The 13504-nt window shown below is 30.3% G+C and overlaps 2 protein-coding genes across 3 annotated transcripts; one reads left to right on the top strand and one right to left on the bottom strand.

Moving 5' to 3' along the window:
* Positions 1-263: 263 nt before the first annotated feature.
* LOC130809787 (mannan endo-1,4-beta-mannosidase 7-like) lies at positions 264-5759 on the top strand. Its single transcript, XM_057675588.1, has 5 exons — positions 264-744; positions 1075-1269; positions 1411-1533; positions 4782-4978; positions 5375-5759. The coding sequence occupies exons 1-5, from the start codon at positions 430-432 to the stop codon at positions 5757-5759; spliced, it is 1215 nt and encodes a 404-aa protein (XP_057531571.1). The 5' UTR covers positions 264-429.
* On the bottom strand, positions 5757-11364 carry LOC130809785 (glucose-1-phosphate adenylyltransferase large subunit, chloroplastic/amyloplastic). 2 transcript variants are annotated; one of them, XM_057675587.1, is made up of 15 exons: positions 11208-11364; positions 10481-10720; positions 10247-10369; positions 9441-9614; positions 8811-8903; positions 8638-8721; positions 8489-8544; positions 7804-7897; positions 7485-7670; positions 7209-7289; positions 6951-7037; positions 6762-6866; positions 6408-6514; positions 6215-6275; positions 5757-5999 (listed from the first exon to the last, which is right to left on the bottom strand). In XM_057675587.1, exons 2-15 carry the CDS (start codon positions 10703-10705, stop codon positions 5898-5900), a joined length of 1578 nt encoding a protein of 525 aa, XP_057531570.1. In that variant the 5' UTR covers positions 10706-10720; positions 11208-11364; the 3' UTR covers positions 5757-5897. The 2 variants fall into 2 exon arrangements, with proteins under 2 accessions (XP_057531570.1, XP_057531569.1); XM_057675586.1 differs by having other exon boundaries at positions 10981-11360.
* Between the last annotated feature and the right edge of the window lie 2140 nt (positions 11365-13504).

Genomic DNA, 13504 nt, shown 5'->3' with positions numbered 1-13504 from the left:
TTGTTCATTTTATATGTTGACTTATGCACTTCTAAAAATTATAAAAAGTTAATATTATGAAAGTATACGATTAGACGATTCGAATAAAATCCCACTTAACTATATTTTACTTACATATTAGCCACAATATACAAAATAAACTTAAACGATGAATAGTGCCCAAAACGAAATACAGCAAGTATTTCAGAACGAAGGAAGTAAGTAATAATATGTATGATTGAACATAAAATGAAACTGTCCAACCTCACCTTACCATATGTCTAAAAACTTGCAAGTTATTAGACAAAGAATTATCTAAAGTTTCCTTAAAATAATAATCTATTATATATTAATACCATCCTATATTCCTAATAGCTAATTCCTATCCCATTCATTCTTAAGAAAATTGATTCTAATCCAATAATTTCACCAAGCATAAAATTATAAAAAATGAAGCAATGGGGATTAATTATGGTGATTTTTCTACTAAAAGTAAAACAAATTTGGGTGACAGCAGAAGATGAATTTATGACAAGAAATGGAGTTGAATTATGGTTAAATGGGATCCCATTTTATGGAAATGGTTTCAATGCATACTGGTTAATGTATGAAGCTTCTTTTCAAACTGAAAGGCACAAAGTTTCAACTACCTTTCAACAAGCACGTAACAATGGCCTCACCATTGCAAGATCTTGGGCTTTCAGTGATGGTGGTTCTAGACCTCTTCAATCTTCCCCTGGCTCTTACAATGACCAAATGTTCCAAGTAAATTACATTTTTCTTCCTTCTTTTTCTTTTTTTTATACGTAATTTTTATTTTTATAATGAAATTAATTAAACGAATCAATACTTAATTTAATGAAAACAAAATACTGATAATTATCTTCACTTAAAAATTTAACATACATACTCAAAAAGCTGATAAAAGTTCGGAGACGACCCTGTTTCCCTTCCTTCTAATCCCCTTCCCTTTTATTTTATTTTATTTTTATTTTTTTGCAATTAGAGTAAAAATAAAACTTTATTGTTGATGATTTAGTTACTTGTATGTATATAACGGAAAAGGGTTTTTTTGTGTGTTTTGTTTTGGTGAAGGGTTTAGATTTTGTGATATATGAGGCAAAGAATTATGGGATAAAGCTGGTGTTAAGTTTAGTGAATAATTATGAAGATTATGGTGGGAAGAAACAATATGTGGAGTGGGCTAAAACTCAAGGACAGTTTATTTCATCTGTGGATGATTTCTACACAAATCCTGTTGTTAAGGGATTCTACAAAAATCATATTAAGGTAAAACAAATTCTAATTAATGACTCGTACAATATTAGTCGTATTAGTATATAATATTCGCCCAAAATTGTTGATTTCGTAATAATTAGCACAAAATTAATAATGTGATTATTCAAATGGTTGTTTTTGGTTATTGTGCAGAGTGTATTAACAAGAGTTAATAGTATAACAGGAGTTGCATACAAAGATGATACAACAATTATGGCTTGGGAACTTATAAATGAACCCAGATGCCCTTCAGATTTATCTGGAAAAACTCTTCAGGTTACTTCTTCATCCTCCCTTTTCCCAATTTTATTTCCTTTTTACTTGTCTGAGCTACTCTTGTGAGGGACCATCTTGCGATAAGACGAACTCAAAATAAGGAGTTCATATGATATTAATTATATTAATTGGGATTTGGGATATTCAACCCATATTTAGAGAACGTCTCACGGTGAATTTATCTCGTTTAACAATTTGTGTACTTCTCTCCCTTTTATATACTCCATCAATTCTCTAATATTTTTATTTAGTATATTTCACGTGAGTGAAATTTAATTAATATTTTTAAGAGATAAATAAAAGATAAAATTTATCTATATAAAAGCTCGTAAATTTATCTTAATATATATATTTTTTATATTATATAATTTTTATAATGCGTAACAATAAATATTAAAGTTAAAAAATAATTTTGCAATCTATACAAAAATTAAACGATAAGTAAAGAAAACATAAGGAGTGGATATGAGATATTTCGAGGCGAGTATCTCAAGTCAATTGATTTCTAATTGTCTCAATAAACTACTCTATTCCTTTAAATTACTTTTTTTAAATAATTTTTTATAAATGAGGCAAATTTTAAGAGACGTCTTTGAAGTACTCTTATAGAAAAAAAAAACAAATTCTCTACTTTTCACCTTATTTTCAGGTCTAAAGTCATGCTTTCATTTATGTTGGTTGGGGAAATTACATAAAATCAAACCAGATTTCATGTTAATGTATTTATGTACCATAAATCATAATCTTGTGGCATACGACTTATGCTAAACTCATGTTTTGATCAACTTAAATTTATGGTACAAATGACTTTAGTTTAATGAATTATAAAATATAATAATAATAATAACAATTTAATAAAATATTTTTCTTTGTTAAAAATAATTACCCCTATATTTTAATTCGGAAGTGTTTAAGAAGTGAAAATTTACATTTAAAAAAGTTTTGCGTTTAATTCTTATCTGCTCACTCATTTCCAACACTTACCCTATAATAAAAAAAATGCATTCCATAAAACAAAGTCAACCATAAAGATGAAATAGTTGAGTTGCAATGTGTATTTTTAAATTTTGAAACGTTTTAAGAAATTATCTACGATCATTATTGTTGTACGTTTAAAATGAAGATATTTAAGTAAAATAATATTTCTTATAACTAAAAATGATTTCACTGATGCTTTATATGATGGAAATTTAGTGTAATTTTTGTATAAAAATTTACTGACAACTTTTATCGTCATGTTTGTTCTATTACAATCATTTTATTTTTTCACGTAATTCAATCTAATGTGTTATTATTAAGAGAGATAGTATTAAATGGTAATATAAAATGTGAACAAAACAACTTTTTTATGGTCAATTTGTCATCAACATGAAAATAACATGCAATATTTCAAGAAAATTTAATTCATAAATCGTACTATTACCATCATTTGATACTAACAATTAAACGAACTTTTACGCTCCGTTTGACTGTTAGTTGTAATGACAAAATGGTAATGAGAAGTTAGTATAATTTCCATAGGAAAATCTTTCAATAAGTTTAATGGTCTTGCTTGTTAGAGACCAATTATCTCATTTTGTTCATAAAATTTATTTCAATGTATTACCATTTAAAAAATTGATGTTAGGCGGTAACAAAAATTTATAAAAAGAAAAAACTTTTTTACAATAAATGTTTCATTATAATGAAAATGACATGGTATATTTTGCATAGAATTTACAATATAAATTATTATTCTGATTATTATTATTTAATACCAACAATTAAATAAGCTACTTTTATTCTTCACCTTATTTAATGAGTGGTTCACATGCGTAGACTCATAAGCTAGTGTTAGACATCCATTATTTTTAGTCTTTTTGTGAGGCATGAAACCTATGATTCTCCAACCGTTGAAACTATAGAAAGCCTGACCTCATAAACCTGTTGTTACGCTGACACATGCAGTGTTAGTACCCATCGGGTTAATAGTGAGAATGATAATCTAAAGAAAAATATTATGTAGATTAATTTTACATTTTTATGATTTTATTATAAATAATCATATTTTTAAAGCATATTTTTCTAAAGTTAATCCGGTAACCGGATGACTTGTTATGGTAAGTTTTATTTTTTTAAAAAAGATAAATTAAAACCAAATGTCGGAAAAAATATTTTTTTTCACTATTCAGAGTATTTTATGTAAATTTTTAAAATTTTTCTCTAATTTTAAATTAATTTTCAGTTTACTTTTTTGATAAATTACCTACTATAGTTACTCAAGTTTACACTAGACAAATACCTTCTAGATTTGGAATTATTATGGTTAATCAAGGTAGAATTATTGTAGAAAAATCATGTAAAGGTTAGATTATTCTAGATAATTTTTCCTAATGTAAAAGTAATATTAAATGGTAACGAAAATTTATAAATCAAAAACTTTTTATGATACAAAATCATTCTTAAAAATTTTAACTATAAATTATTTTCATCATTTACTACTAATAATCAATTTAGCATCATATGTTATGCCGGTATATATTTTTTTGTCAAAGGCTAACTAAGAGGAGACTATTTAAGACTCAGAATTCAAAATCTTTCTTGAAGCGGAGACAAAACATAAATCTCATAAGTACATTATTATTACTTATTTACTTGTGGGTGACAATAAATTCAATTACATGATGCTTGAGAATTATAATCACATATTTTAGTCGCTTTTGTGCAATAAAAAAAATTACCTACGTTTTCATGATTTTCCTATAATAATCACTCTTATTAATTAATCATGAATAATTCTAACTTTAAGGGGTATTTGTGTAAAGTAAACTTGAGTAACCCGATAACCTGCTATAGTAGGTAATTCATCAAACAAATAAACTAAAAATTAATGTAAAATAAGAGAAAATTTTTGAAAATGTACATAAAAAATTCTAAATAATAAAAAAAAAATAGAATTTTTTTTTAAAAAAAATTTATATTTTTTTCGAGATTTTATTTGTAATTTATCTTTTTTTAAAAAATAAAACTTTCTATAGCAAGTCATATGGTTACTAGGTTTACGATAAAAACATACCCTCTAATATTGAGATTATTCATAATTAATTAATAATTGGAATTATTATAAGAATATCATGAAAAAGATAAATTATTATAGGTAAATTTTCCTTAAAAAATTACTAAGTTTACTCAGCTTTTACTCACACCTTCTCTAGTCATAGACTCATAATATTTAATATTTTAAGCAATTTAAAATCTGTACAATTCAGGTGTGGATTACTGAAATGGCTGCCTACTTGAAATCCATAGATACAAACCACCTTGTAGATATTGGACTAGAAGGCTTCTATGGAGATGACAAGAAACAATATAATCCAAATCATATCCAACAAGGAACTGACTTCATTGCCAATAATCAGATTCCTGATATCGACTTTGCTACCGTTCACTCTTACCCTGATCAATGGTAAATTTCTACATAATAATTTGCGAATTACAACGCTAAACTTTAGGACTTTTACAAATTACACATATTAAAGTATTAAAGTCTACAACACTTAAATCAAATCGCATAATTCTAACCATCTTTAATGGTCTCAATTTTAATTTAAGTGGTAGGAATTCTATAACTTGGCCTGAACGTTGTAAACTTTAATACTTAGGTGGTTGTAATTCGCAAAATATAAACATTAAGGCTATAATTCACAAAATTCCAAAACTTTAGAATTATAATTCGTAAATTAATCATTTCTTTATAACAGATGTTTAACTGTCAAAACAATACTCTTAAGTTTGCTACAAATATCATTTTACCGCTTTATGAAAGTCTATCGCGTTAGAAAACAAAGTTTACCTTCTACAGGCTTAATGGTTCAACTGGTGAAGCACAACTATCCTTCCACCAGCGATGGGTGCAACAACACATTTTCGACTCACAAAACATCCTTAAGAAGCCAGTCATATTTGCAGAATTTGGTAAATCATACAAAATCTCAGGCTACTCGTCGTTTGATAGAGACCAGCTCTACAATATAACTTACTCTTCCATCTATTCATCGGCTAGCCAAGGAGGGCCTGCCGCTGGTGGGCTGTTCTGGCAGTTATTAACCGATGGACTGGACAATTTCCGAGATGGGTACGAGATACTCCTAACTGAAGCATCTTCCATTGCTGGAATAATTTCTGAACAGTCACAGAAACTCTCCAGCCTAAAGGGAAGAATCAGGATCATAAGTGAAAGTACGTAGGAAAAAAAATGCTCCCTTAGCTTCTCAAATGATTATAATGATATAATTCTATACACACACGAGGGACTCGTGGTTTATGTAAGTGGAAAACTAAATATGCATAATTTAGTTCATCTCGACAAGTTTGAGTGGCTAAATCTAGATTATTAAACCGTCTTGTATGGTTGTGTTCTTCAATATGATGGTTATGCCTGACCTGATGTAGAAGCCTTCGTTTGGTCTGTCCGCTTCTTCAACACCCTGGCAAATAGTAGCATTAGTGTGTGGATACAGTATCAGATGCGGGTCTATTTTGTGCACTTGCGTTTTTTAGTGAGCTTTCTCTTACTGTTTCTCCATCCAAACCCGGATTTTATTTTTTGTCCCATCAATTTAAATGCCAGAGGCCGAGTAAGCAAATAATAGGGAATGGTGGAAGTATATTCAGAAGCTAAGAGAGTACTCGAGAAACTTACATCCGTATTTGCGATTACCACATCTTTTCCGATTTTAGCATTCTTGTCAATTATGCAGTTCCTATACAAATGTATAATGTAGATTAGTTAGAAGAAAGGATTTGTCTTCGTCTATGCTCCGCTCTATACATGTCAAGCATAGAGAACTGCACATGGAAGCGAGAGACAGAAAAAGAGACGATGAGAAAATTACCTAATTTTTGTGTTTCGTCCAACACCAATAGGAACCTTCCCTTCTGCAAGCAGAGAGGCGATTTCGGATTCGGTTTGATAATAATCAGCACCCATCATCATAGTGTCCTGCAAAACCAAACATGAAGAGCATTTAGACCTTACTCGGATATAGCAAGAAAGAAGAAGCTAGTGCATTTTATTAGGTTGTGTTTGGGAAGGTAATTCATTTCAATTATGAAATCATAAAAAAGAATTTGTGAAGGACAAGGTTTGGAAAGTTATTTCCAAATGGAATCATCGTTCTCAAACATAGCATTAAGTGATGGTATTCTAGTTTCTAGAGGATGTTTGTTGAACCAATAAGAAAACAAACCTGAAACTCGACTCCGGACTCCAATCTTGAGCGAACTCCGACGATGGAGTGTTGGATGACGCAATCATGAATGAAACAACCATGGGATACTATGGAATCGACAATCTAGCAAGAAAAGAAAGTTGGTATGGCGGGAGATAGCCACAAAATAAAACAGTGAAATAGTACAGAAAGTAGACTAATTTATACCTTGCATCTGTCAACCTTTGAAGGAGGCAGAAATCTGGCAGATGTATAAAAAGGTGTCTTTGGGTCATAAAATTCAAATTTAGGAGGCTGCATTGCAAAAAAAATATCGAGTTCAACAAATGATCGACTCTATTCAATTGATAACATTATACGGGCAAAGACTTACTTTCTTCTCACTCTTATTACTAAATAAAGTGTTCGTACCATCATTCAAAACGGCCTTGTCACAAATAAGTATGCAATGCAAGAAAAACAAACCTGTTCTGTAAGTGCCAAATTAGCGTCAAAGAAAGATTTTATTGTCCCAATATCCTCCCAGTAGTCATTGAATAAATACGCCTGCAAGGAGTTAGCAACTTACGAGTTACGACAATTACATCTCAAAATCAGTATGCAGTTGATTCGGGTCTAGGATTTTCTAAAATGGTGGCCGGCCCCAGTCTTTTGGGTTTATGGCTCTGCTATTGTTGTGGTTGATGTTGTAAGATGCAATATTTATAGAAACATAAGGATTTGAGTGTAACATCCCGTTACCTGAACATTGTAATCTCCTACAGCTGATGGAATAATCTCAGACCCAAAATCATTGCTCGAGGGGTATTTCCTATTGAGAAGCTCCTTCAGTACATCGGTTCGAAAAACATAAACACCCATTGATGCAATATACGGGTTTGCCCTGGCTTCCATGTCGGAGAGCCCAAGAACCATTGTATCTACTTGCTACCATAAGAGAACGGAAACAACCATCATCATTGGGATAAATCAAAAATAATAATAATAAAAAACCTTAAAACATAAAGAGAGTATACTAACAAATGATATCATTCAATAAGAAAGGAAGTAATTTGTGTACCATTGCTTTAAGATCAGAGCCCTTTGGTTTTTCTGCAAATTGGACTATCTGCCCAGTGTGATCAATCTTCATCAACCCATAGTCTGATGCTCGGCTGTATATGAGTCAACTTTGACATTAACACCAATATGTTTAAAAATACACTGCACATGATTACTATGGAGTAGACTGTTGGAAAATAACCCACATGTGATCTCACAACGAAAAATAAGAGAGGTTGACTAACATATACTTCCTCCGTTCCATTTTACTTGCTACATTTGACTTTTTACGCAATCTAATGCGTTATTTTGTTTATTTATATGTTGAATTATACACATTTAAAAATTATAAAAAGTTAATATTATGAAAGTATGCGATTAGACAATTCAAACTAGATTCTAGTTGACTATAATTTTACTTACATATTAGCCGCAATATATAAAATAAACTTGAAAGATGAATAGTGCCCATAATCGAAATGTAGTAATTTTTCAAAACGGAGAAAGTATACTTGATGGGCTACTCCTAATACCAAGCGGTTTTAGAATGGAACCCTTGTCGGGTTTGTGTCTAGTCAAGTATCCTAACGTGTGGGTCTTGTGTACAAGCCCAAATTTATCATAGACTAATGATCACCTCTTTAGTATATTAGAAATCTTTACGAGTGTAGAATTTAAAATGAAGAATAGTACTGAATGCAAACCTGTCATCCATGGGTATACATGAAACTGTAATATCAGCATTGGTGTCAATATGCTTCTGTCAGAATAAAAAAACCATGTATTAAAAACTTTTCAATCCAACTTTCGAGCATACGCTCTATATAGGCGTAATGGTTTATGAAATGATTACCTGCACAAAATTCATGTAATCCATTCGGTAAAGATGATCACCAGATAAAATAACGATATGCTCAACATCCTTGGTCTTGGAATCCTGCACAAATCATCACAGACCTCCGTTCTAACAAGCCCGGAAATGTTCTAATCACCTATAGATGTAATTTACGAGGCTTAATCACATACATCAAATACCCAGAAAAACTGTCTCACTGCGTCAGCAGTGCCCTGGAACCACCTCTTTCCTGCTTCTCCAGGCGTTTGAGTCGCAGCAAAAACCTATGCGGATTCAAAAACCATGTCTCCTTGTATTAATCATATCAATTACTACCCGAAAAGTTTTTACTAATTAAAACTGTTTTGCAAGTTGATGAGAAGCTTCAATTTGCAACATTTCATTACCCTTATGCCATTAAGTGGCAACTGCCAAGATACAAAATTTGGGTCGGATGTATGCAACATTTCCCTCGTTTCCAATTGACCTCTAATATCTATTATTATCTATAACTTCAGATAAATAAGCATATAAATAAGAATTGTGTATGATTTTAACGAGTCATTTTACTAATAGTCCATAATAACCCTTGATAGCGAGCATCACTTTCCAAAATTATTTAGTCGTCATCATTCATATTGTACAGAAAACAAATGCCAAAATGTCAATTTCATTACAAAGTGCTACATGACAACTAAGCCCATCAATTTAGTGTGCAAGGTTCACTCCAAAGCAAGATGAGGTCAGCAACTTAATGTCATACCACAAAAATAGTAGGATGTTGTTTGAAGATGTAGACATGCATGATTGTCCTTTCTTACCTCCACAAAGCCATCCGCAAAATTAACACCATCTCCAAAATTATATGTCCGAGCAAGATGACGATTTAACGAGAACGAATTGAATTGTGTAAGGATAAAAATCTTTCGAATGCCACTGTTGATGCAATTGCTCATAGGCACATCGATGAGCCTGTAACATCCTCCGATTGGCACCTACATCACACAAGTTTTATAGGAAATGTTAACAAAAATAGAAGGCTTTAAGTATACAAAAATAGTAAAACTATTCATATGGAGACTTATGCCTTCATTTCCAACTCTTAACACCCTAAAAATGCATTCTACACCTTCAAGTTAAATTGCTAAAGTTAATATAGACTTGTTTATACTCAACATAATAAGTTAAGAAAAGTTATGCATTTCATAAAAATTCAAGGGGTGTTTGGCAAAATAGTTTATTGGGCAACTTTAGCTTATTTTGATACAATTAGAGGGTTAGGTGGTCAAACCAGCCAATGCTGGCTAATGTTTGGTAAATTAACTGGTTGAAACAATAAGTTGTTTTTGAACAAGCTGCTCATAGCAGCGGGTTCAACATCAGCTGGAAAAATCAGCTGGTCAAACCAGCTAATAAAATCAACTGGCCAAATCAACAACTATAATCAAGGAGATTAGTGAATTATGTGACAGGCACAAAAACCGACAATATCAACTCATAATTAATCCAACAAGAATAGGAATACTATTGTGCCATAATTTCACTACAACTAAAAAACAGCAAAGTTTAAGAACTTTCTACAAAACTTTACGAACATGGTAAGAAAGGTAAAGTTAAGAAATCATACTGCTGGTTTAGCTCTCCTGCTTGTAAGAGGAAATAGACGAGTTCCAGCACCACCACCTAAAACAATTGCAGCCACATTTTTGGGGTCAGCTTTTGGAGTTTCAAACAATGCTGGCTCAAATTTCTGCACAGAAAATAATCATCAAAAAGACATTCAATTTACTTTACACTTCAAGAAAATAACCAAAATTTACTTAATAAAACAAAAAATATGCCAATTTTTTATAAATCATACCAAATTCTCTTTGACACTTTGATTGAAATTAGAAGTGAGAACAGAGAAAGCAATTCCAGGCTTATTGAACTTTCTTCCCTTGCTATCTGCACTTAAATTCTTGGAAAATACAGCTCTTAGATCTTTACCCTTTAAACTTTGTTTGATTTTCTCTCCTAAAAATTGTTTCTTTCCAGCTGCTGTTATATTGGTTTTGACATTCATGGCTGTTGCACTTGACTCCATAGTTTTTCCCTATAGCTGTTTCATCAAAAACAAAAAATCAAAAAATCAAAATTTAAAAAATCAATCACCTTTTTCGGTTTATCATACTCATTTTTAAAAGTAAATGCAGAAATGAAAGATCTTTACAAAACTGACTGAAAAGTATAATCAAGTTTGATACTTTATACTATTATTAATTATTAAAATATGAAACCTTAAAGACCCAAATCATAAATTAATAATTGAATAGCAAAAATAAGAAATACCCAGATCATGAAAGGCAAAAGAAATCATACCCAAAATGGAATAAGCAAATTTAAAATGCTAAAAGAGAATCTTTTCAAGAATAGAAAGTGGGTTCAGGGTTTTGAATAATCGTTTATTGAATTAAATTAATTTGAATATGGTGATGCTTGAAATGCAAAAGATTATTAGATCTAAAAATCAAATACGTTATGGAAAATAAAAGGGTAATTCCAGATATTGTGGAAACTAGAGGTTTTTTTAGAAAAGAGGTGAAAACCTTGACACGAGAAATTCTGCTAGCACTCCAGACTAAGGTTTTTGGGTGAATTTATTAATGGAGTTTGTGTACAGAATCAAGTGGACAAGTTGCCTATTTCAGTGGGAATGTGAATGTGTGATTAGTGATTCACGAATTTCTAAGAGCCGGTCTTGTTGAGAGCCGGTCTTATTGAGAAATTATTTTTAATTGGATCGAGTTATTATATATTTTTTGAAATATTGTAAGTAGATATTAAGAATGATGTAGATTTTTAAGATATTGAAAGTAGACATTAATGATACTGTAGATAAGTATTAAAGATAATGCAAATAGGCATTAAGAATAAGATAAGTAGGCATTAATCTTCAATAATTTGGGCTTCAGATATATTTCTTAAAAAAACGGTGTGTATTTATGTTTGGTGAAAACTTTTTTAATTTGTGAAATTGTAATCAAAAAGTCTAAATCTTATGTGGGTTGTTGAGTAGATTGTCTATGCTCTTATCGGATTGTGGTGTCCATTTAATTTGCACGTTTGATTAGCATATTATGGAATGATAGAAGTACTATTTTGATCTTATTCCTTAATAGAAGTATTATTACTTTTGCTCATAATGAAATGATGTTGGTTTTTTTTCTATTCAGAGTAGGTTTAGAGGAAGAAGTGTTAAAATGAAAATCAAACTCCAAACTTTATTTATTAAAATAGTATTTGCTAAAACTGAGATAAGATATGATTCTTAAAGAAGGTCTTATTATTAGGAGTGAATCAGAATAACTTGCGAGTGTTAGGTTACTATATTGTAGTTGGGTTTGTGTAATAATGGTTTCAACCCATTTGGCAGTTCAAGTCAACAATGTTCATTGTGGCTCGTTATTTTGATATCGTATAACCTTCCTTCTTGGATGTGCATGATGAAGTATCGTGTCTTGGCCTAGTAATCCTAAACATAAGATTGACTTGTTACTGTAGCATTAATATACGAGTTGAAGTTATTGTGGGAAAATGAGATTCAGAAGTTCAATGTCTCAAAGCGGGAGAACATTATGCTTCGTGCAATATTGATGTGGACAATCAGTTACTTTCTAGTTTATTCGACGATTTTGGATGGAGTACATCTCGCCTTCACGCTTGTCCGTACTGCATCATGGATTCTAAAGTCGTATACTTAAAGCATAGTAGAAAAATATCATGATTCAAATCTCATAGGAAAATAATTTCCTGCTATTTGTTAGTCGGCAATTTTCAATTGATTGTTAGTAGGAAAATATTGTAATTCCGACAATTACCTAACATTTCTGACTAATTTTTTTTACCAATTATATTTGATCCGACTGTCAACAACAATCAAAATTCAGTTGGAATAGAGCAATACCGACTAAATTCCAACTATTTTTGACAATCAAAAGAGATGCTTTTTTGTAGCGGAAGTTGCTTTTGGTTTTGGGAATTATTTATTGCTAAAATGAATGCAAGTCAAGGTAGAGAATGTTTTTCTACTTTTAGGATTAACTATTATACTAGTATATGAATTCGTACAAGGCATGGCTTTTAGTAATATAAAATTACACATAAATACAAATTATAATATGTCCATTAAAATATAATAATCGACTTAAATTACTTATAACAACAAAACATTTGTGTTATTGTAAAAATAATTAATGGCTATATATATAGATTTCATAATAAAAATATTTAATCATATTTTCGAGGTTTTGAAAACCCGTTTGAATAAAACAATTCATAGTTCGATGATATATTTATCACGCTAGTCACATATTAATATTTTCAAATCATTTATGCTAGTTACTCTAGAAACTATAACATAATCAAAACAAGCTTAGGTCGGAAACCAACCTAACATATAAACATGATTGTCATTAACTCTATAATATTTATAAGATATTATTAGCAATTAGCATATTTGAAAAGTTTTAAAGTCCTTCTAATACTTTATTTACAAATTTTTTATTTTTTGTATCTATTTAAAAAGCTAATTGATTATAAATATTTTCAATCATTTAAGGATATTTAAAAAGTTATTTAATGTTAAATTTGCAATGTATGCAAATTACAATCAATGAAAAGCAACTATTTGTCAGCCCTTTATGAGTTTGACATATGTTATTTTCCACTAAAATTGTTATATTATTTGTACTTGGCACAAATTCGTTAGTACAAAATATATATCAAAAAGAGTTTCAATTAATGCAATTATATACTATCGTTATTAAAATTACCAAATACATAACTTTTTTAAATCAAAACATAATTATTGACCTTTTTAAAAATTATTTACGCAATACACAAC

This window comes from Amaranthus tricolor, chromosome 4 (assembly GCF_026212465.1).
Source record: "Amaranthus tricolor cultivar Red isolate AtriRed21 chromosome 4, ASM2621246v1, whole genome shotgun sequence".
NCBI classification, from domain to species: domain Eukaryota; kingdom Viridiplantae; phylum Streptophyta; class Magnoliopsida; order Caryophyllales; family Amaranthaceae; genus Amaranthus; species Amaranthus tricolor.
This window is presented reverse-complemented; position numbering and strand designations above follow the sequence as displayed.